The sequence below is a fragment of the Citrus sinensis genome, chromosome 3, assembly GCF_022201045.2.
Source record: "Citrus sinensis cultivar Valencia sweet orange chromosome 3, DVS_A1.0, whole genome shotgun sequence".
NCBI lineage: Eukaryota > Viridiplantae > Streptophyta > Magnoliopsida > Sapindales > Rutaceae > Citrus > Citrus sinensis.
The window spans coordinates 21,987,306-22,010,477 of record NC_068558.1 but is presented as its reverse complement, the minus strand read 5'-3'; the positions used below and the strand labels follow the sequence as shown (position 1 = coordinate 22,010,477).

Genomic DNA, 23,172 nt, shown 5'->3' with positions numbered 1-23,172 from the left:
TATTTAAATAATAATATAAATTTTATATTTTTAAAATATTAAAAATAAGTGTTTAAAATTTTTACAACATTGAATTTTTTTATTTATTATGCCTCGAACATATTATCAAAATTAATATTTTATTTAATAAAAATATTTTTTATTTTTATTAAATATTTAAATAGTTTAAATTTTTCTTGCAAAGTATTTCGATTACGAAACATTTTACTATAAAAGTTAATTTTTAAAAATAATTTAATTATTTATTTTTGATAATATAATAATTTAATAATGAATTATTTTAATTTATTTACCTAAACTTATCATCCCAAATTCCCAATCCCACAAACATTCACCAAACGTGTCCTTATTTTATTGTACAGAAGTCAGAAGTAGAGAGTGAAACAGGTGAGTTGACAGTCTGAGGCGGAAGATGAACTCCTGAACTTGTCTATGTTTGAAATTACTCATGCGATGGTAGCAGCAATAGCAAGAGCCATCCCATCAAGTAGTATCATGAACATGATGAAGAAAAAACCAGCAGTGCTATACCACTACCCTTGCCCAGACGGTGCATTCGCGGCTCTTGCCGCTCACCTTTACTTCTCATCCTCTTCAGTTCCCGCTCTCTTCTTTCCCAACACTGTTTACAATCCTATTAGCCCAAACAATCTTCCTTTGCATGAAATTGATGATCTTTACCTTCTTGATTATGTGGGTCCCTCTGGTTTTGTTCAGCAAGTGTCTTCCAAAGTTTCAAAGGTGGTGATATTGGACCATCACAAAACTGCTCTTGAGGCTCCAATCGAAGGTGAAAATGTGAGTAAGACAATTGATATGGAGAGAAGTGGAGCGACAATTGCTTATGATTATTTCAAGAATAAATTTTTGGATAATGGATTACAATTACATAGAGAATTCGAGCGGTTAAGTTTGCTTTTTGATTATATTGAAGATGGAGATCTTTGGAGATGGAGACTTGAAAACAGCAAAGCTTTTAGTAGTGGTTTAAAAGATTTAAACATTGAGTTTAGTTTTCAATTAAACCCTTGCTTGTTTGAGCAGGTACTACATTCCTTACCAATGCTTTTGTGGATGGTTTATTTACATTTACTTTAAATGAGTTAAAATATGATAAATTTGGACAGTTACTCTCCTTGGACCTGGAATCTGTAATCAGTCAAGGCATAGTGAGCCTATCACACAAGCAAAGATTAATTGAAGAGACTCTCGCTCATTCATATGAAATTGTACTTGGAGGTGAAGCATTCGGACATTGCTTGGTATCATGCTTGCATTCCTTTTTTGTTATTTTCCCTTTATTATTTTATTTTCTTAACTTTATTCAGAATAGATAGTGCTAACTAGTATTGGACTTGGGATGCAATGGACTTGAGGTATCCAAATGTTATAAGTTTAGGCTCTATTTGGTAAACAAGTGTAAAAAAGGGATGTGAGGCTTTCTTCTTTGGTATAATAAAACTGCTTAAAATGCGACTAGTTAAGAGTCATGTGAAATTGGGTACCTTTTAGGCAACTGAACCGGTGTTCAAGCTACTAGTAAAGGCTTTTTAATGGGAAGGTTTAACATCTCAAGCTTGATTAGGTTTAACTAGGGAAGAAAGACCTACGATTTGAGGTTATTTGAGTTTCATGATGATTGAATTGGACAATAGAGGGAGGAAAGGATTAGGTTCAATGTATGGTTTTTGTGATAAAATATTATTTGTGTGAAAATAAGAGAAATCTAGCTTTCTAAAGTGCAAGAGAAGATCATGAAATAGAGGTAGAAAGTTTCAACACATTGATCATGTTTTTGCTTCGGCTCTAGACTTTGGCTACTGTATGTATTGCATTTCTTGATATGTTTTCATCATAAAATCAGTTAAGAGATCTTGAAATGCTTTTTAACATCAAGTGCTAGGGGGTCATGTGTATATCACTTTCATGACTTTTAACCTCTAGGGCTTAAAGTAATAATTATAAGCTTATGAATTTAAAATAAAATAGTTCTGACCATTTATTTAAAGCTTCCTTCAAAAGACAATTTGGACCACATTTAAAGATCTCTATTAAACCTTTCTATTTTCTTGTCAATTTAGACCATGAACATCCTTAGACCATTAGTGCCGCCCGTGCTCATTGAAACATTGTTTCATTTTACCCTCATACCCTATAAAGGAATATACGCATTGAAGTATACTTAGTGGTGAGGTACCTAAAATGGTTAGTATCCTATTAATTATAATGAAAATTTTGTTATCACAATTATTGCATTACACACTTTTTGATGTGTCTATCTTATATAGCAACCCTGAAGAGATTTCTAATTTCATTCTTCTACTTGTAGGCTGTCGATGCAGATGCTGTTGCAGAGTTGCGGAGTGAACTGGGACACCAGTTAGCAACAAAAAGTCATGATTTAAACTTGAGGTTTTGAACACTTAAATGATGCATATACTAGATTCTTATTCTTTTCTTTTGATTCATACAATTATGAAATGCTTAATGCTTTTCTCTTCCCCTATGGTTCCTTGCAAAGTGTCGTGATGATTTTGTTTAAATTGGCATTGGTTTATTTAATTGTTCGTGACGGGATGCTTTAGACTTTTAGTAGGGCTGGAATATGTTTTGCACCAATCAAAATTATAGTCACAAGTTTGTTTTGGTGGCACTTTATTTACTCATATTGTAATGAGACAAGCATTTTTTAATGCAGAAAAGATGTCCAGAGTTCGAAGTTCAAAAAATAAAAATTAAAATTAAAATAAATAACCAGCAAATCAGAGTTGTGGGCAAAATTACATTAATGTTCATTACTGTTCAATTATTCATGTTATTTTTCTCATTCAGTTATCTTCTCGACTTATTCAACATAGTAGCTTTCCTGATGTTGTTCTTTTCCCTTCACCAAGCCATTAAATTATTGTTCTCTCAGAGGCATAGGAGCTGTTGTTTATAGAGTCCCAGAACTCCAAAATGATCAGTTGGTGAAAATAAGCCTCAGGAGTGTAGATAGTGAAGATACAACGGCTATTGCACAGGTTGTTCATCCTTTTTGCTGTATTGCTTTTCATATACATTTTATTGCTGGTTAACGTGGTCATAGGTGTAATTATGGTGAAACTACTGAAATGTATTATGCAATTCCCTTGTAGGAATTCGGAGGTGGTGGACATCGTAATGCCAGTTCCTTTATGTTAAGCTCTGCAGAATTTGAGAGGTGGAAGGTGATTTAATGCTTTACTGATGCCAATTCTATCATTTTAAGGCAGTGAAATTTAAACCTTGGAAACCTGGAAGGGGAGCTGTTGCTTTGCCTGAGGCAACTTGTACTTTCTTGTAGTTTTTTTTTTTTTGTTTTCCCTTTCTCTTTTCAAATGCAAGACAAAGAGCCAACTAATGAAGGAACAAGTGAAAGACAATAAAATGAGGTTTTGTTTTCAATTTTTCATTCTTTAAATATGTGTGAGATTACGGGATTTAGCGTCCTTTATTTTATTTTCTGTTTGGTTCATTTCAATGCTCTAAGCTCCCATACATTGTGTAAATTTGTCCATCTTAGCGACTGAATTATTAGCAGGTTGAGTAATTGTTAAATTAATCAAAATGATAATTTATTGGGGAAATTTCACAGAACCCTCAATGATTTTGAATTTCAGACTGCATTGCAAGCAGCATGAACCTCTTTCAGATAGAAGGCTGGGATTTTCTTATTATTGTGAACAAATTGCTTACAAATAACGGCATATGTGTCACTATCTTGATGATACATTTACATAAACATGCAATACAATCTCTTGAGAAGGTAATAGATGATGAAGAGAAAGCCAATGGTGATGCCCCACTGGGTCCAAAGGTCACGTACAGGATTCCTTATTTGCTGAGAGCTAGGCGGCTTCAGCTCTGAACCTTCTTCCCTGTGAACCAAAACCCGTGTGATTTTACAGTAAAGCCAGTTTGGACTCAGAAATCAACCAAAGACAAATGCAAAGATGAGTCAGAGCAAAGACGACTAAGTCAGTGCTACAATTTATTTAATTTTTCTTAATTTTCTGAAAATTGTCCAGTCTAGCTCAAAATTTTCCATGTGAATTAGTCTCCTAAAATTAAAATTTCATATAACAGTCATAGTTTTCCGTACATGCCTTTTCTTTTGCTGAGCGGTCTTTTCTTGTTGGTTAGGTTTATCTATTACTGCTGATGCTGGTGGCTGGGGTTTAGCTATCCCTGTTGCTGCTGCAGGTTGCTGGGATTCAACTGGTGCAGTTTGTGCTGATTGTAGAGGTTCAGGAACTTTGATGGGTACATTACTTGCCTGAAACATTGTGAGTGTTAAAATAATGACTATCTAATGCTCGAAAATTTTTGAAGTAATTGGCTGAGCTAACTTACTAGTTTCCTGAACAGGAGACTATAGAACATCTGGATGTATCTTTGCTTAGCTAGCTTTGGTTCTTTGTTTATCTGCCTCCAAAATCCATAAATGGATCCCATGTTCAGCACTTTGTTTGCATAAATCTTCCATGTATAGCTACAATACAACATAGTACATATTAAATTATACAGAAAATCCAAGGGTATGTAATTTAAACATCCTGGTGGAGTGCCATGTTTTTACCATTCATATATACGTTGGCGACCTGCTGCTGACATCTGGTTCCAGTATCCAGCATCCGTCTTGCATTTTTCAAAGAAATCAGCAATCTTGTTGCTTGATTCATCACCATTGTTTGGGTCAATGTGGAAGCCTGAGACCCCATCAATGATGATTTCTGCTGGACCTCCTTGATTGGTTGCAAAAGTGGGTAAGCCGCAGTTCATTGCCTCTATGACTGTCAGACCAAAAGCCTCATATAGTGCAGGCTGCACGAAAGCTCCTTTTGTATCTGCAATACAGCGATAAAGCTCTCCGTTTCGATATCTATCAGTTTGAGCCGCAATCCACCTAAACTGGCCCTGAAGTTGGTATTTCTCAATCAAAGTATGCATCTTCTTGATCTCTGCAATTTCTTCTCTGTCATGCGATTTTGATGGATCAAAGAATCCGGCCACCACAACAAGATTCACCATATTTCTCAACCTCTTGTTTTTTCCATACCATTCAGTCAGTCCTGTAATGTTTTTCACAGTATCAAGTCTTGCCATTGAGAAGATTATTGGTTTCTTCCTGTCTGCCAGATATCCACTGTCCCAGACATTGTTAGTTTCAACAGTAAGCATTTTAAGCTTCTTTTCTGGTATTATTAGTGTTATGCATGAGATGAAACAAACTGGGAGACTTACATGTGCTCACTGTTATCCTCTTTGCTGTATAGTAGTTCCTCAATGTCAGGATGAAATGAGGTTAGCCGTCTTTGTTTCTCAGTGTAGGGAAAGTAGACAGATTGATCAGCCCCAGGGGCAGCTATGTTGAACTTTGGATCAAAGACATTGATGCCTGAAACAACCCGACAAAGTCCTGGCATTGTGAAGGCAGTATGGCTTTCATACTGTCCTGGCCTATCCTTACTGAGAAAAGAAAAAACCAGTTAATATTTCAAGCAATTACTGATCCGTTCTGGGGTATATGAGGTTATGTAGCAGACTAACCTTCCAGCAATTTCTTGGTATGTGCTGGTTATGATAAAATCAGTTTGATTCATTGCAATTAAGTCAGCTGTGAATTGACATGAAAAATGGTACTTTGGATCTAATTCCTTCCATTTGGCATCTGAATCTTCATATTTTGATTTTTCTAAAGCATGTGCAATAGTTGCCTGGATTTTGTGGAAGCAAAAGATGAACATATGTCATACAATTGAAAGTGAGTGATTTTCAGAATGTTGTTGAAACTGTCAGAGATAACGGTTTTGACCTGTGTTATTCCAAGTTTTGAAGCCATTAGAGATGCCACCAAGTTTCCATCACTGTAGTTCCCAATTATAAGGTCTGGTTTGCCTTCCATGAGGTCAAGGATCTTAGCCGTGGCATCCTGATTCGATAAAACAGAGATTTTAAAATAAGTATGAAGTATTGAGGGGAAAAATAATCAGAAGAAGATGAATGTTTGAGGCGAGTGAGGAATATGCCTGTGCAAATCTGCCAAGGTAAGGGTAGATATCGAAACGGGAAACCCATTGTGGGAGAATTGCTTGCTCTGTCTTAAATGGGATCCTGAGAATGTGAGAGTGCTTGGTATCATAAATAGGCTCCAATTCCTGGCTGCACTTTGTTCCTTTTGAGTTTGGAATTAGACGTGTTACCTGCACATATGTAAAACTAAAGAGTAAGTGAAAATGCATTAGTTTTTGGTGTAATGCTTATTTTTTTGTATATCATCTTCGGATTGAATGATTGTTGTAGAGTTTTGCTGACCACTAGAATCTGAGGCTTCACACTAAGTCCTTGCTGCTTGATCCTGAGGAGCAATTCTTCCTCTAAAGCTCTTACTTGATCAAGAATGTAAACCACCTGTTTACATTATTTCAGCATATAGAAAGATATTAGTCCAGGATGTCATTCCACAAAATTTTCATAAACGACTATGATAATGTGTTTTGAAATATGCAGTTATGTACCTGGCCTCCTGTATCTGGCAATCCGAGAACATCTGCCTGCCCAAAGTAGCCGTGGGGAGAGAAGATTACGACGTTGAACATGTTGGGAAGCCTGCTAAAAAGCACTTGCAATTTCGCAGCATCTGGCGCCTGGAGCGCCTCTGAGAACAGCCTCATTGTCTCTCTAACTCTTTCTGCAGTATTCCCCCATCCTTTCTCAAAGCCCCATTCTTTGAACCTGAAAACGGATAACAATGAGAAAGCAGTCAGCAAACGGTTTCCCACTTACAGAAGTATAACGTTGATAGAAAAGCGAGACCTCTGCTGAAATTCCTGATATGGCGTGTCTTTTGGTAAATCGGAGATGGAAACTTCAGCTGCAATAAGGGCTGCCTGAAGCTTATCAACTGTATCCAGCGTATCATTGATCATCAGTTGCTGCATGTCAGAAAATACAAGATCCCATCAGTTTCTGCATATTGACTTAGCCTTTGGTTTCTTAATTTTTATATTTTATTGAAAACTTATTAGTGCTGTTACCTCTCCTCTGTGATTAAGAGCTAGTAGATAGTCCAGGAATTGCTTTGCTTTCTCAGAGTTGGCACTAAGCGTTGTGGACATGAACTTTGAGACGTAATTGACTCCATTTCCAATTGAAGATGAAAGAGTCAAGTGAGGACTAGAGAAATCCATTGCTCCAAAATCTAACTCCAATGCATTTTCGTCTTTTGCCCTGCATTTTTCAAGCGAAAAAAAGAAAAAAAAATGGGGACTGATATTTATTTGTTACATAATATGTTTACAATTATATTTATATACGTACCAGTCTTGGTCGAAAATTGTCTCTTTGAACTTCAAGTATTCCAAAACATTGATGCCGTCAACTGTTAGATCTTCAGAATTCACCTTAACATACTCCCAGGAACCTGGATTCGGTCTCACAGCGAATGCAACATTAGGTGGAACAACCGCTGCCTCCTGCAAATTTTTAGAGAAAATGTTACATGCATGATTTAAATAAACATACCATATGAAGAGATAAAATTGGATAAGAATTCAATGCTGAGCTGAGTTTTTATTGAATGTGAATCAATAGTTATTAGGTAAGAAAAATAAAAAATAAAAACATAAAATAAATTTTGATTACTGATTCTTTCGTTAGCAAAAAATAAGCTGAGGACTGAATCCTAATTAGATAAAATTACGTGTAAATACCTGAGTGGAGCTAAGGATATAACCGAGTAAGCCCTCTAAAACCTTGCCTCTCTCAATTTTATCTTCTATTGATTTTTCAACTTCATCCATCAAATGATGGCGTTTCATCAATCTCTTTCCCTTTGCAACGAACCTTTTTTTTTCCAAGAAAAAAATAATTATAAAGTTAAACTGAGTCGATGAAATAACATGCATGTGATCTAACAATTTGGAAAGTACGTACGTACCTTGAAAAACATTTTTTCATATAGTACCGGCTTTGCCTCAAGGCATCAGGCATGGTATCAGCAATTGTATCTGATCGCTTCAGTGATGGAGACGAAGACATTGTTGCAAGAAGAATAATAATAATAATAATGATAAAAAAATGATAATTTCAGAAAGAGAGATTTTGAACTGAGAACGCTAGCTGTTTGTTTTTATGTGCTTGTTATTGTTGCTTAATGTGCTTATATAGAGAAACAGATGGGACAAAAGTTGAGTACAATGGCTAAAAAAATGAGATTAGAGGAGAAAGAACATTCTTTGGTGCCAAATATGGGGAAAGAAAGATTGAAAGCAAGAAAGGAATTTTCTGATTGGGAGTTTGCCCTTTTTAACTAAATATTTTTTTGAAAGCGGAGGGAAAGAATTTAAGGAACATTTGGGATGTGACTTCTTATTATTATTATTATCATTAGTTTATTTTTCCTGACGCCTCACGTGAGAATTTTGATTATTATCCTATGAGATGGACCATTACTTTAACGCACGTGAATTTAATGAAACCAACTAATAAAGAAAAAAAAATAACACAAAAAATTCATATATCACTGTAAGTAAATACATACATTATGGACGTATATTGTTTGTTTGTTGTTTCTTTGGAAATAAAAAAAATCTCATATCAGTGTAAGTAAATACATACATTTTGGACGTAGATTGCTTGTTTGTTGTTTCTTTGATTCTGTTGATGTATTGTTGTTTGTGGAATGTGGAGACAGAATTGTAGCGGCGGCGAATTTGGATGTTGGGTGTTGTGTTTTGTTTTTGTGGGTGTTGTTGGTTGTGCTTTTCTGATCCTCTCAAGGTGCTTCCGGTGGCTGTAGATGGTTTTGTTTCAGTGTTTGGATTCAGGACGTGTCAGTATTCGGATCAAGAGGATATGCCTATATATCCAGAAATTAAAATTAGGAGGACTTAGTTTAAAAAATTTTATTTAATTTAAGAGTTAAATTATTTATTTTAAATGCATGAAAATATTATTTTTTAAAGTAGTTTCTACAAAATATTTTAAAAAATAAAATAATGTGGCTATGGGATTTGAACCAAGACTTTAAAACAATCAAATATCACTCTTACCACTGAACTACAAATCTTTAAACATACAAAAAATGTATCTATATTATTTTATCTAACTTTTTCATAAGGGGTTTGGGATACATTTAAAAGAAAAGTTAATGGCCCAGAAGGGGCTTCAGCCTCTCTGGAGCCTGAATTGGATCCGTTCATGCCTATATTGCAGTCAGTAAGTGGCCTAATGGTGGCGCATTGAGGTGCAAGGACTTATTATCAAGAGGCTTTTTCTAGGGAATTTTTTGATAGCAGTGGTTTTTTATGGTTTTTTTTATATATATTTTATTGTGTTTTTGTTAGACTTTTATGTTTATTCACGGGCACTATGTTTGGTTTCTTTCCGACAGAAATATGACTTTATCTACAATAACAGGTTGGAATAGATTAGGTTACTTCTGTAAAATCCTTTAGTACCTCGTTGCATTTTATTGTGTGTGCTCGTTGTTCTTTCTTCGGTTTTGAAATTTCGTAGTGAGTGAAGTATGATGTGGTTTTCCTTTGTACTAACCAGGGCTTGAACTTTTGAAATTTTATATTTTTAATATTATATGTGTATATATTTTTTATTTTTTGATAATTTTATAAGTTTTAAATTTATTTCAATAAAATTTGACATGAAAATATAAACTTTAAGTATTTAAAACTTTATATATGTATAAAAAATGAGTCAAATAAATATAAATATTTAAAATAATATATATTTAATAATATTTTTTAATAAAATTTGAGTTCCAGGTTTATCAAGTGATGCTCAAGACCGATCCGGCTTCATACCAGAGCCGGATAATACCCGACCCACAACGTCCGGGTACAGTGCGAATCCGGACCAGACGAGTATTTTTACCACCTCTAGTCTCGATTAAGGATGGCAACAGGCTAGGTATTATGCGAAAATGCTAATATATGTACCCCGTACATCTTTTGGTCAGGGACATCCCCATTACCAATCCTTACCTAATGTGGGCTTGAATGGGCACATATTAGGGATTCCCCAATAAAAATTAGCAGATATTCATCCCTTCCCCTATCCCCTATGTCCCCTTTTATTTTCTAAAAAAAGAAAAAATGATATCTCAACTATTTAGCTTTAGATGAACATGCAACATTTTATTCTAAAATATTTTTAAAAAATAGTTTCAATTTTAGGTAAATATTAATTATAATTTGATGGTTGTAGTTCAATTTTAATCAATGTACTACTAAATATTTGGATCAAAATCAAAAGTCTACGCTTTGGAATTTCCTTGTCCATTCTTCACCTATTTCAACTAACCCTAATTCAAACAAGTTTCATATTATCATTTATTTCTTGTTAGTACAATATTTTAAATAGTCTAATAAATGCCTAATTCTTTAAATGACTAAAATTTCGATAAACGTCTGCCATAATATCATGTTAAATGGTCTTTTTTTCTTACTAAGATGCCAAGTGCTAATGTTTATACTTTAGGTTTTCAATTTTTTACTTTAATATTTATCAGATTTAGCTATTAATTTTAGCTTTTAAAACTTTTTAAAAAATAAATCATCAATAGTCAAATGAATTTAGTGAATGCATATGAGTATCAGTATTTTATGCCCATATCCAAACTGCCCAATTACTGGGTATAAAAAATTATATTGTACCCGATCATTTTTGTAAAATAGAAATATAATTAAATCCAATACTTGCCCCTAACAAAATGAGCCCCAACGAGCTCCATACTCACAGGGACTTTTTACCATCTCTAGTCTCGATGGTTTATATAGTAAATTAAGGTTGCTTAGATTCCATCCAACATTTCCCATATGTTAACAAGAGAGGATAAACAAGATCATATGATTGAATTAAGACTTTTGGTGAAAAATACTCAATCTTGTCTCACCAAAAATCACATTCTTAAAACTCTTGATGTCTGTAAGATACTGAGGGTGCTATTGGCACATACTCAATCTTGTGTCACCGAAAATCACATTCTTAAAACTCTTGATGTATGTAAGATATTAAGGGTGCTATTGGTACACTGTATTATATTATTCTTTTTTGTTTCTATGTAATATATATTTATTTAATTTTTTTTTTTAGTAATTTACCTATTTCAAAACAAGGTCAAAAATTCGATTTCGAAATCCTTTCTTTGAATTGACAATTGGGGATTCCCGATAAGAGGGATACTTATTAGGGAAATTATCAGTCATATACCCTTAAATGACACTCATATCAAACGTGTGAACACTTTTCAAGTGTATCGCTCGTATATCCTAAGTTGACAAAACACTTCTGTCATCCATCAATCCATTAACTTCTATTAGAAAGTTAACAGAATTGTGGCAAATTGACTATTTCGCTCTTGAAACTCAAAATGAGGTAAAAAGATAAATTTACCCTAAAAATTAATGTAAATTTTCAATACACAAATTTTTTTTATTTTGTTATTAACAATACATTATTTTAATAAAAAAATGAATTATTAATGGTGCATATTATTAATAATTATCCATAAAAAAATCATATTATACCATAAAAAATATTAACATATTATTTACAATTATACATATTATACCATAAAAAAAATCCAGTTGGACCTTGGAGGAGTAGATCTTAAAAAATTTAGCTTAAATTTTTTAGGAGTAGATTCAGTTGTAAAATAATTTTTTTTTAGCAATTATTAACAATTATCTGATAAATGGGATGACATGTCATTTTTATCAATATATATCATATAACATGTCATTTTGTTACTAGCTAAATGGGATGACATGTCGTTTTATTTAATCAAAGTTTCGTCTATCTTAAAAGACTATATTACCCTTATGATGTCATGCTTGCAAATGGCAGTTAACAGATTGGTGAAAGGCAGAAGTGTTTTGTCAACTTAAGTGTTTTGTCAATTTATGGTATACGAGTGATACACTTGAAAAGTGTTCACATACATTTGATACGAGTATCATTTAAGAGTATATGACTGATAATTTCCCTATTTATTAGTATTAGGGGCCGAGACTACTGTCAATTGCAAAACCCCTCATTTGTTGCAATATCACTTAAAAAGAGGGTTTCTTTTAGACTGAGACAGGGAAAGAAAAGGGCGAACTGGTATGCCTATCCTAATTCCCCATCCTCAAATTAGTCCTTCCAATTGGAAGAGTTAAATCTTGATAGAATTCAAAAAAGTCAGAAAACACAGATATAATAAATAAGAGAAAAAAATAAGTAAATTTCCCTTCCTATTTCTAGGATTAAACAAAAGGATTCGCAAATAAAAGTGCTAATGCTACAATCAGTCCATAAATTGTTAAAGCTTTCATAAAAGCCAGATTAAGCAATAAAGCACCTCGTATTTTTCCCCTACGCCTTGGGCTGTCTCAAGATCCCTTCTATTGCTTGGCCCGCAGCAGTACCTTGACCAACTCCAGGTCCAATAGAAGCAAGCCCAACAGCCAACCCAGCAGCAATAACAGAAGCTGCAGAAATCAATGGATTCATGATAAGTCCCTCGCACTAAAATAAAGAAAAACTAAAGAAATCGTTAATGATACAATTGTTCAATAAATTATGACTTAATTATTCCGTCACTAGGATTTGCCCAGCCAAAGTAACTAAGAACTCCCAATTGGCATAACTATAATATTATTATTGAATCATCAAAACTTTTTAGATATCTCTTTTTTAGTTTCGATCCAGAGGCACAACACATGATTTTTGTAAATCCATGACTTTTGTTCTTCCATTTCTTTTTTGGAAACCCTTTTTTGAATTCTTCGTTCGTTATCTTTCTTTCACCTCTTTATTTTTATTGATTCAATTCCCAGTCAAAGCAAAAACGAAATTAAAATATTACATTATTTTAATATAGATATATTCTATTATACTGTATTGCATTAACATTATTTTATAATAATATTGTACAATATATGGTGCTACATTGTACTATATTAATTTTTAATTATACTATATTTGGTCCCGCACTATACTATATTAATTTCTTTGGTGATTAATTTAAATCATATATTTAGAAAATAACATTTATTAGTATTTAGAAAAATACTAAATACAAAATTCTTAAATTTTAGAAATTTAACATTATTTTTTTAGTATAAATGTTAAAAAAAATCATAACTCTTCATAAAGATTTAAGCTTCTGGTCTTAAATTTTTGGCAACATTTCCCAAATATATAACCTGTGAAATAAAGATCAATTTTAATAATGCAATTGAATAACCTCTAAATAATATCACAACATAAATAAATAATTAAAACATACGAGATTAGTTCAAAAATCATTTTAGAATGATAGAATTAAAAATTCGTACTATAATGTAATTATAATAATAAAATTTTAATGAATACACAAATAAATAAATAAACAAATAAACTAAACGAGAGACTAATATATAAAAATAAATTATAATAAAATATTATTAATAATATGACATAATATTATAATGTAATTATTTAATAATATATTATTATTAAATCATTTTTATATTATAAAAAATAATATATATATAATAATTATTTACTACTTAATTTCAAACATTGATAATAAAACCCTCAAAATTTTATAAATTTAAATAATATTAATTTAATTTTAACATTAATATAAAATAATATTATTTCATTAAATTATAACTTAGTACAATATACCTTAATGCAATACAATTAACAGTGTAATGCAATAGTGTAAAAGCACAAAGAGAACGTTCATATCAATAACCAGATGTTTGATGGAATACGGGAATCCCAACAAACACCATTGTAGAAGCATGCTCCTTTAATTTTACAAGAACAAAAGTTAACCAGGATCAGCCCCATGGATCCAAGCCTTTCATTCATCTTTTGATTGCAACCTGTTTAGTAAGGTCCAGTCCAAGCAGAGCACGGCACAAAATTCAGGTCACAATTGCACAATTAAAATATCACTGGCATCCATTACAGACAAGTATCGCATGAAATACACTGTAAGGCAAACCATCTATGGAGTTCTCAAAATAGATCTAAATCCTGACATCCTTAGCTCAGGGCAAATGTCGAATTCTTATCTCATGGAAAGGCAACCCTAACAGTAAAACATAACCCGCTTGACATTCTCCTTCAGGGCAGGAAGGGGTCTGACAGCAGCACCAACTCCAGGTCCACGTGTGCTCCTTGCACCGACCCCTCCACCCATGCCTCCACGTCCAATAGTTCCACTGGTCATTGAACCACTGTCTGATGTCTCTGGCTCCATATAGAAACGAGCTCGGAATGCTGCAAGGTGGGCATAGTATGCTGGGGGAACTGCAACATACAACAGAAACCTCACACAACATTGCATAAAAATAATTGGGAAAAAGAAAAAGCAAGATTGTGCATCTGCATTTGTGTGCATGCACTTGAATACGAGAATGCGGGCAAGAGAGAGAGCTTACCAATGGAAACAGAACGAGTGCACCTAGCATATCTGCAATAATACAGAATAGCAGCGACTCAATGTCACAATCTTAGGCTAAAAATCAATAAGGTGATAAATTTTCAACCTAAAAACCTAGGAAACCATGACAACCAGCAGATTATTACAATTCAATGAGGGACTTTTAACATATTGAGGTATCAATCAACTTACGTGTAGCAGAGGTTGTTTGTGAGGGACTGTAGTCCATCAGCTGTAAACTTGTTCTCATCCCATAGAACATGGTAATGGGCAGGACGGCTTGTACCCTGTTGTCATATTGGGAATATTAGAAATGCAATCTCACTACCTCAAAAACAGAACCTTAAAAAATAACTAACCTGTATTCCAGCATGGCTACAGAGGTAAAAGTCAAACTCAGTTGGGTGACAAATTTTTGAATCCACAACAGTACCTGCAGAATTTATTACAAAGAGTTTCACACCCCATCTGAAATCTCAGCAATCATACTATAACCACAAAATCATGAAACTGTCAAGCCAAATCAGTTACCAGGCAATATATTTCCACTCCTGTCAACTGCATTGCGATCATGATGGTTGTTGGCAAACAACCTAGTGTGGTGACGCTTCTGAACCACAACAAAAGTCACAGGAGGCTGATAGTTTGGTTCCAAGGAGGCGCATGCCTGGAATTAAGTTAAATCAGAGAGAATTAATAAGTGGGATGTATGAACTTCAGAATTTAAACCAATTTCAATACAATCTTGAGCAAACTTGGAAGAAACATATTAGAAAATTGACCGGCAAAAAAACTTTACCTTACGGATAGCATCAAGTTCATACAATAATACTTGATAGAACTGTCCTTCACTGACACCATCCCTGCAGATAAAACATTAAATAAGTAATAGCAAGAATGACCATTGACATGCTGGACAATATCAGAGATTATGACAATGCCTGTAAAAGATTATGCGCTGAGGCTTTTGTCCAGTAGCTCTACGGAAAGATATAAGGAGTTCCCTGCATCCCCCAAAGGGAAAAAAGAAGGAAGTGTTATACTACTACCCACAAAGTTTAAGAACAGTTAGCACCGCAAACATCGGTTTCCAAATGCTGCTCCACATCAATAGGTATAAAAGCCAAGGTGACGATGTAGATGACAATGAAGTTTCAGTGTGTGCACACAAGAGGAAATAAGTGATAAAAGACAGATCAATCGTACTTGATCATCCCACCAGACACTGCTCCTCTTACAGGATCCTGCCATGTCTTGAACAAGTCTTGAATGAGCTCCTGCCTATGAGCTTGAGCACAAACCAATCCAGCATACTTTGTGACCTCTGGCCAATCCTGAGAAGCTACGACCTTTGTTTTACATTCAAAAAAGGCTCTCATTAACAAGGATTGAAATATTAACAACCTAATTCAGGAAAATGCAAGGAAAGAAAAAAAGCATTCAGAAACAATGTAGAGATGGATTTGAAGAGATACAGCGGCAATAGACGGGCTTGAATCCTCTCCAGGGTGAGGATGGGTGACATCAGCACCAAAAATGATAGTGGGTCTGTCACTGACTAGAGGTATACGCCTTGATATTGCATCAACAAGCACAGTGTTCCTCCCTCCAACCTTCACATTTATCTTCAAAGCCACATTGGCCATGTATTGCTTGCTCATTTTGAAAACATGCTTAGTCAAACAGCACTGGGAGACAAGCCCAAGGTCTGTCTCACAAATCCGCTTAAGATCACCTGCAACATAATTAAGTTTTAGATTAAAGAATGGTAGCGCTAAAATAAGCCAAAAAGAGTGAAGGAAAAATGAAATTGATACAAGATTCGTGGAAACAAATCCGGATTAATAGAAAATAACCAATGCAGCAAAGGGAAAAGTGAAAATAATTTTAGTGGCATACCATAAAGAGAGCCATTATTATCAGGGAGAATGACAATAAGCAGGTCAAGCTCCTTCCCCTGACCCAATTTGGTCATTGCATCATGGTACCGAGTTTTCAAGACCTTCTCCACGTGCTCAGGACGAGCACTAATCGGAGGAATTACAGGTTCAGGATTAAACGCCTGCATACATCCAGATCTAAGGTCAAGACATCTCTGAAATTATATAATTTTTTTCAATCTTTTACCCTTTCAAAATAAATTAGTCAAAAACCAAAAAGAACATATGGCAGCGAGTTCCACACCATGCCAGAAATGTAACACATTTGAGCAAGCTCAAAACAAAACCCACGAGCTATGCTGTCTTGGACATGCCGAGAAAAGTTGATGCATATCCAGTGGTTCACTGTTCCTCCATTAACCATTTTCTGCAAAGAAACATAGATTAATCAGGAAAAAGATGTGATGGCAAAAAGTGCATGCAGATCCAATATTTCATACAATTTCCATCTTAAATCAATTTTCTTTAACCAAAATGATTATAATTTGTCCAGAAAAGGTTTTAAATCACTACAAAGTGATTAATACCTGCACACTTTGTAAATAAACTATCATGCATGTGTGCAGAATTCATCTAACAAATATAACTACATTAGGTAATCCAATCAACATTAGATTTTACTGAGATCAGGATTGTTGTTTGTATATTTGTTGAAGTCTCAAATAATGCACAACAAACATTTCCCAGATAATTTTAATCCAGTGTAAGGAAACTGGGAAGAAATAATGATTTCATAGCAGCATAGATACCTTGTTCATCATGTTCCACTGCCCAACCTGAGGCAGACAATCCTTTTCTTTACCGGTATCATGATATTTAAGCTACATAAACAGAAGATAAGAGTCAAACAGTAACAACCACAATTTTAAAGCTAAAATTTATAAGGCATGCAACAAAAATTAAATTATGTAAAAGACAATATACCCAAGGGGCAGGCAGGATGCGAGCTTCAACTGATGCAAGCTTCTCACTAATTTTAATTCCAAATTCCCTAGCATAAGGATCCTCGTGATAAGCATTATGGTGAACAGTCTACAAAAACCCATTATACAATGCTTCCGTGAGATTAAGTAGGTAGATGTCATCAGGTTATTAACAAAGTCAATAAATACATGCTAAAGGCAAACACCAGCAATTTACTACCGTAGCTGACCTGCATGATATCGCGCTCCCTTTCATGAGGACGTTGACAGGTCACCTTCAGCAAAGCAGTAATCTGCCTCTCATTTAATCTCTTGGAGTACCTCTGACCCTCAACAATCTTGCAAACCTACATTTTCCAGAAAGCAATCAATTAGCATGCAGATACATGCTTCATAGAAGTCGAGGATACAGTTACAAGTTTACCTCCATAGGCAAATAATTTGGTCTCTGCTGATTTCCCACTTGTAGGCAGGGCCACTGAGTATGTTGAATAACAAAACCATAGGTTTCGTAGAAGTATTCAACAACAGATTTCAGGGTACCACTTTCATCAACCGGAAAACTACAACAAACAAATCATGTTAGAAAAGAAAGTTTCAAACCGTGTTTTCATATGACCAAGACAACAACCAATTTAAAAACACACTCAACAAATTGCAAAGAGATTATATTACTCACGTGAGCTCTCCTGTTGTTTGCGATGTCAAGCCAGATATACGATACTTCCTACGCATATTTCCTCGATGCGTAACTTCAACCCTAACTCCTCTGAGAGCCTTCTTGATCTGTTGACATAAATAAAGCAACCAGCTCACATCTCATAACAAATAAATTATAGATACTACAGCGATTTTGATTGATCAAAGAACTATTAGTATACCAAAACTGCAAATGAATTAAGTTGATTTTGGAACAAATAAACTTCCATAAATCCAAGAAAAAAAAAACTGAATTCCAAAAGCAAAAGAAAACAAATTTGATCGACTACAACTTGTTGGGGATAGAAAACAAGGGAAGTCTGACCTTAACACGATCAGCATCAGATAATGGTCTTGAGGAAACATCTCGGTTCAGCAACTGCTGTACGAAATCAATCACTGGCAAAGGCTCAATAAAGGCAGTAGAGGACATATCTGCATAATACATATTTTACACAGTGAGGAAAAAAGATGGAGTATAAGCAGCATGAACTAGAAACTTAAAGAGATGCAAGCCAAAAACTATAAAATAATCGATAATTAGAACAATAGAAGGTGTATAGTCAGGAACGTCCCGGCTTCTGCAACTGTGATAAAAAATAATAGCTGGAAATGGAGGAAAACATATTACAAATATGCCAAACAGGTATCCACACCAAAATAGATGAACCAAAAGTTTTATACCAATATTTAGGGATAGGCCCATCTGAGTTGGACGAATACTTTGGTAGAAACCACGCCAACTTTCCAATCCCTCCCCCAGTGGTTGCCTTCTCCCCAGATCAGGAGAATAGAATGAACGACCCACAGGACAGTACCTATCAACCAACAATCTCTCAATATCATTTTAAAAAAAAATTAAAAAAATAAGTGCACGTGATCGCACACGTGATCGCACATGCTACTACAAGAGGGGGAAAAAAATATCACTACCGAGTTGTAGGTAATTCGCGCAGAACAATGTCGAGAACCTGCAGGGCTTCCTGAGGGGCATCAGCTTGCCTCCCCTGCAAAAAGAGTCCTAAATGATGTAGGTCAGCACGAGCAGCCAACTTTATCACAACTTTGAATTCTCTCTCCCTCCTGCATAAAAAAGAAGATAACTGCAATAATGTGCAAATGGAAGCAAGGAAAATTCAGTGTTAATAGAAAAATCTGACAAAATACAAACCTTTGGCCACCTTGTCCATCATCATCATCAAGGAGAGTGATTCTGAACTCCTTTGATAAAAAGGGAAGAGGCCCAGCAGTATACAGACTCTTCCTTCCATCATAAGCAGGAAGACGCTTTCCAAGATGGGATTCTCTGTATAGTTTCACCAGCTGCTCCATCACAGCCCGGTTGACACCACGAGAAGTGACCTCAGGTGTTATGGTAACCTAATATTGCATTAACACCTTCAATTATTAACCTAGTGTACTAGATATAAAGAAGATGGAAAGATAGAAACAAAAATAGAGAACTCACATCATACTGGTGTAAATCTTTATCAGGTAACTCGGCAAAGAAGTGGTTAGCCTTGACAATACACCTTGTCCCAGTACTACCCCTGCCAGGCCTAAGTGGGAACCTCACAGATTTACTCGAGGGTGGCGCAGGTTGAATAACTTGGCTCGAAGAAACTTCTTCTGGTAAAGACAACTGCTGAAACTGCTGAGAAACTTCTGACAGTTCAGGTGAATGGGATGATGAACCTGCCTGAGATGGGGTGGGCTGAGTCATCACCCCAGATGAAAAAGGAGTTGGGGTTGCTTGGTGTAGCTCGGGAATTTGTGAAGATCTGGTTGGGCCACCAGAATGTCCTCCGCGGCCACCACTACCCATACCAACACCACCACGACCACCACCATACCCACCACGACCTCCAGGCTGGGGTGGCCCTCCCCTTCCCCTGCCTTGATATTCAGAGGTTCCACCATAGTGTTGCTGTTGCGGTCCACCGCGACCACGACCACCGCCATAACCTCCACGGCCTCCTTGCTGCGACGGAGGACCCCAGCCTCTTCCACTACCTTGGTATCCTGTTCCGCCTCCACCTCCTCCCTGAGAAGGTGGAGCACTCCTTTCAGATGGGCGCTGAGAGCCACGACCACCACCTGCACTAGTTTCCTGGGATTCAGAGCTCTCACCCCCAGTAGACGGTTGTTCAGTTCTTTTCTTCCTCACCATAATGATACCTGGATGCAACAAAAAAATAATCAACTATGATAGAATACCACAAGGAAGTCATAAAATCCAACACAAAAGATTACCAAATAAAACAATGAAAAAGAAAAATTAAGATCATGAAAACATTAGGCAACAAAGACAGAAACTGCACCCTGACATTTCATTGCATGTAAAAAGACTGAGCTAATTAAGTCATCTACCAAAAACTATGAACATTCATAGTCACAGAAGCAATATATCTTAGCCATCAACAGTGTAAAAGAAGAGAAAAAGAGATGTAGTACCAACTACTGCAGGAAATAGGACTGAAACATTAATAGTGTATATCACAAGTGCGCTCACTTACGCAAAAGGCAACATGAAAGGAAAAATATATGAAAACAACATTAGTTAATTTATGCGCTTTAAAACAAAAATTACAAACATGAACATTTCTTCACCACAACACTGAATAATGAATTCTCAATAAAATATGTAAGAAAAATTTGAAGTAAAGAGTTTCAAAAATATCCAGTCATATATTAATAACTGAAGAAAAAATTAAAGCACTTGCCTCAGAACCAAGAGACTGACCCACAGATTGAAAACATAGAATCAAAATTCAGAATAAACACAAACGGAGAAGATCTAACGATCTCCAGCAAAAGTACATAACACACAAAAAGTAGCAACAGGAGAGTAAAAACGAAGACAATAATACTAATACAAGTCATTCAGCAAATAAGTACCAAACAAAATAGATCCGGACGAAACAGTCCACAATCGCTAACAACAACATAAACTAAAACCCTAGCAGGCCAGATCCATAACGGGAGATAAACAAACATCAATAAAGAGAATCACATTCATCAAACGAGTAATACGTCGTGATAAGGATGAATAAACCCCAAAACCACCATTATTACCTCGAAACCGCTATCGGAAAACCGCTGTCTGAAATGATTTTTAAATATTAATAAAAAGGGCCACTCGTACAACAACAACACGAGCTCACAAACAAACACACACTGTCTCCTTTCTCTCTCTCTTAAACTTTCCTTCAAAGATAATAAGAAAGTAAAATATTTAGAGAGAAGAAAGAGAAAATAGAAATAAAATAATAAGGGAAAAGGAAGAGGCTCTCTTTAGGTTACTGAACTGTCTTCTCTCTCTCCCTTGCTCCGTGAAAACCCCAACAACGCCATCCACAACCCTTATAAAAAGGCGGTAGGTGCTCGAAAATGACAACTCCGTCCTTGCCCAAACCCTTTCTCTCTCTCGTTCTACGCTCGTTACCTGGAGTCTGACGTGGCAATCCACCAGATTTTTAGTGGTGATTACGTGGCTTCAGCTGACGTGTCACACAAGCTTGGTGGAATTTTGAAGCGGTTCACATGATTGGACACGAGGCCACACTGGGGTTAGCATTTAATTTCCATTGACAAAAAAATAAAAATAAAAAAGGTTTCTTAAGCGCGTCTTTTATTTACTCGCTTCTTTTGTGCGGCACGTGTTGATACGTCTAGCGAGTGTCGTTTACGACTACTTTCGTGGTTTGTCTTTTAAAATAATTAATTGAGGTCAAATGGATTATAATTGCTAAACAGTATCCAATCAAACAAATTATCGATAATATAACTTTATTATTTAATTTGGTCGATGCTTTGTTTCAAATATTTATATATATTGGTCGATGCTTTTTAGAAGTTTCTTTATTCTGCTTCCTTGCCAAGTTGTTGTGTAGTGTGTACTACTGCTGTGCATTGTCGCGAGTGGAGAACACTCATCTAGTCAGCTGACCGTTCTTAAGCTATAGCCGTAATTGTCTTTCACTTTCTCCAGAGAGGTCCGATCACTAGTCCATTTATTTTCCTCCTTTTAACCACTCGCTCAATCGTCGGTGACAATTGAAAAATGCACGGATTGTTTAATGGAGCACAAATAAGAAAAGTGATAAATTAGAATATTGTGTTTTTTCAATGACGTGAATAAATTGAGGTAGGGGTGGGCAAAATATCCGATACGATCCGACCCGATCCGATTCGAAAAAAATTGGGTTCGGATCGGATTGAATTGAAGGCTATATCTAATCAGATGCAATATTGCCAACCTGATCTGATCCGAAAACTCGATCCGGTGGCTTCAAAAAAAAAAAAATAAACACTTAACACTCGTACACACAAATCACAATTTAGTATTCACACAAAAACAAACCCGATACCACACCATACACACACGTATACAGACACAAATTACAATTTACACAAATACACACCACACTATCCACATGCACACCACACACACAGACCAGTTGCAACCTCCTTCACCAGCTTACCCTCAAGCCTCAACCTCAAGTCAACTTTCAACACTCAACTGTCTCAATAACAGAGCAAAACACACACACTCATACAGATGCAGTGTAGTCACCGTCGATCATCATTTGCAAATGCAGCCACCAGATCTGTTGCTCCGTGCCTGCACAATCACCAATTTCCTCCAAATCTAAGATCCACTCCAACCTATCAATTCGAAATTTGTCCTTTGAAATTTTGATGGTATATACTAATTTTCATGTAAATTGCTAAAGTTTATATATGCTCAGCAACTGTTTAAGCTTTGGGGATTACTTGTTCATATTATCATATATGTTTTTTTTTAATTTTTTTTTCAAAAGACAATGGGTTTACAATTCACATTGTGTTTTTCTTTCGACTAATTAACGAATCTATATTTTTTGAATTTGTAACATCCAGCTTAAATGTTAATCCAAGGAATGTTTTCAATTAAAATTTTTGTTATATATGAATTGAAATTAATTATTCTGTTCTAATCTGAACCCGATCTGAACCGAATTCAACTTGATTTTTTTACTCGATCTGATCTGATCAGAATATATTCGAATAAGATCGGATCAGGTTATAAGTTTGGGTTGAATTCAGATGAAATTTTTCCCAATCCGATTAACCCGAAACCCGATCAGATTCCGAATCCAATTTTTCC

General features: G+C 35.3%; 3 protein-coding genes across 5 annotated transcripts; 1 reads left to right on the top strand and 2 right to left on the bottom strand.

Annotated features, from left to right (window-relative positions):
• The first annotated feature begins 326 nt into the window (after positions 1-326).
• On the top strand, positions 327-3,930 carry LOC102616103 (uncharacterized). Of its 2 annotated transcripts, XM_006478055.4 has the most exons (6): positions 327-1,044; positions 1,128-1,262; positions 2,330-2,412; positions 2,918-3,023; positions 3,138-3,209; positions 3,642-3,930. In XM_006478055.4, exons 1-6 carry the CDS (start codon positions 433-435, stop codon positions 3,660-3,662), a joined length of 1,029 nt encoding a protein of 342 aa, XP_006478118.2. In that variant the 5' UTR covers positions 327-432; the 3' UTR covers positions 3,663-3,930. The 2 variants fall into 2 exon arrangements, with proteins under 2 accessions (XP_006478118.2, XP_024954387.2); XM_025098619.2 differs by lacking the exons at positions 3,138-3,209; positions 3,642-3,930 and having other exon boundaries at positions 2,895-3,023.
• Positions 3,668-8,164, bottom strand: LOC102615807 (sucrose synthase 7-like). Of its 2 annotated transcripts, none has more exons than XM_006478054.4 (15): positions 7,961-8,164; positions 7,734-7,866; positions 7,342-7,496; positions 7,059-7,251; positions 6,838-6,956; positions 6,540-6,756; positions 6,337-6,432; positions 6,051-6,224; positions 5,837-5,953; positions 5,572-5,738; positions 5,266-5,490; positions 4,601-5,167; positions 4,375-4,513; positions 4,128-4,297; positions 3,668-3,899 (listed from the first exon to the last, which is right to left on the bottom strand). In XM_006478054.4, exons 1-15 carry the CDS (start codon positions 8,059-8,061, stop codon positions 3,755-3,757), a joined length of 2,718 nt encoding a protein of 905 aa, XP_006478117.2. In that variant the 5' UTR covers positions 8,062-8,164; the 3' UTR covers positions 3,668-3,754. The 2 variants fall into 2 exon arrangements, with proteins under 2 accessions (XP_006478117.2, XP_052293380.1); XM_052437420.1 differs by having other exon boundaries at positions 4,601-5,194; positions 5,296-5,490.
• A 5,487-nt stretch (positions 8,165-13,651) lies between these two features.
• LOC102616587 (protein argonaute 1) lies at positions 13,652-21,373 on the bottom strand. The gene is made up of 22 exons (XM_006478057.4): positions 21,099-21,373; positions 19,492-20,201; positions 19,195-19,403; positions 18,957-19,106; positions 18,708-18,841; positions 18,349-18,458; positions 18,004-18,110; positions 17,749-17,887; positions 17,555-17,671; positions 17,326-17,433; positions 17,151-17,222; positions 16,646-16,768; positions 16,361-16,523; positions 15,937-16,196; positions 15,668-15,810; positions 15,403-15,465; positions 15,261-15,324; positions 14,993-15,128; positions 14,821-14,894; positions 14,654-14,748; positions 14,460-14,491; positions 13,652-14,328 (listed from the first exon to the last, which is right to left on the bottom strand). The coding sequence occupies exons 2-22, from the start codon at positions 20,191-20,193 to the stop codon at positions 14,108-14,110; spliced, it is 3,222 nt and encodes a 1,073-aa protein (XP_006478120.2). The 5' UTR covers positions 20,194-20,201; positions 21,099-21,373; the 3' UTR covers positions 13,652-14,107.
• Positions 21,374-23,172: the final 1,799 nt, after the last annotated feature.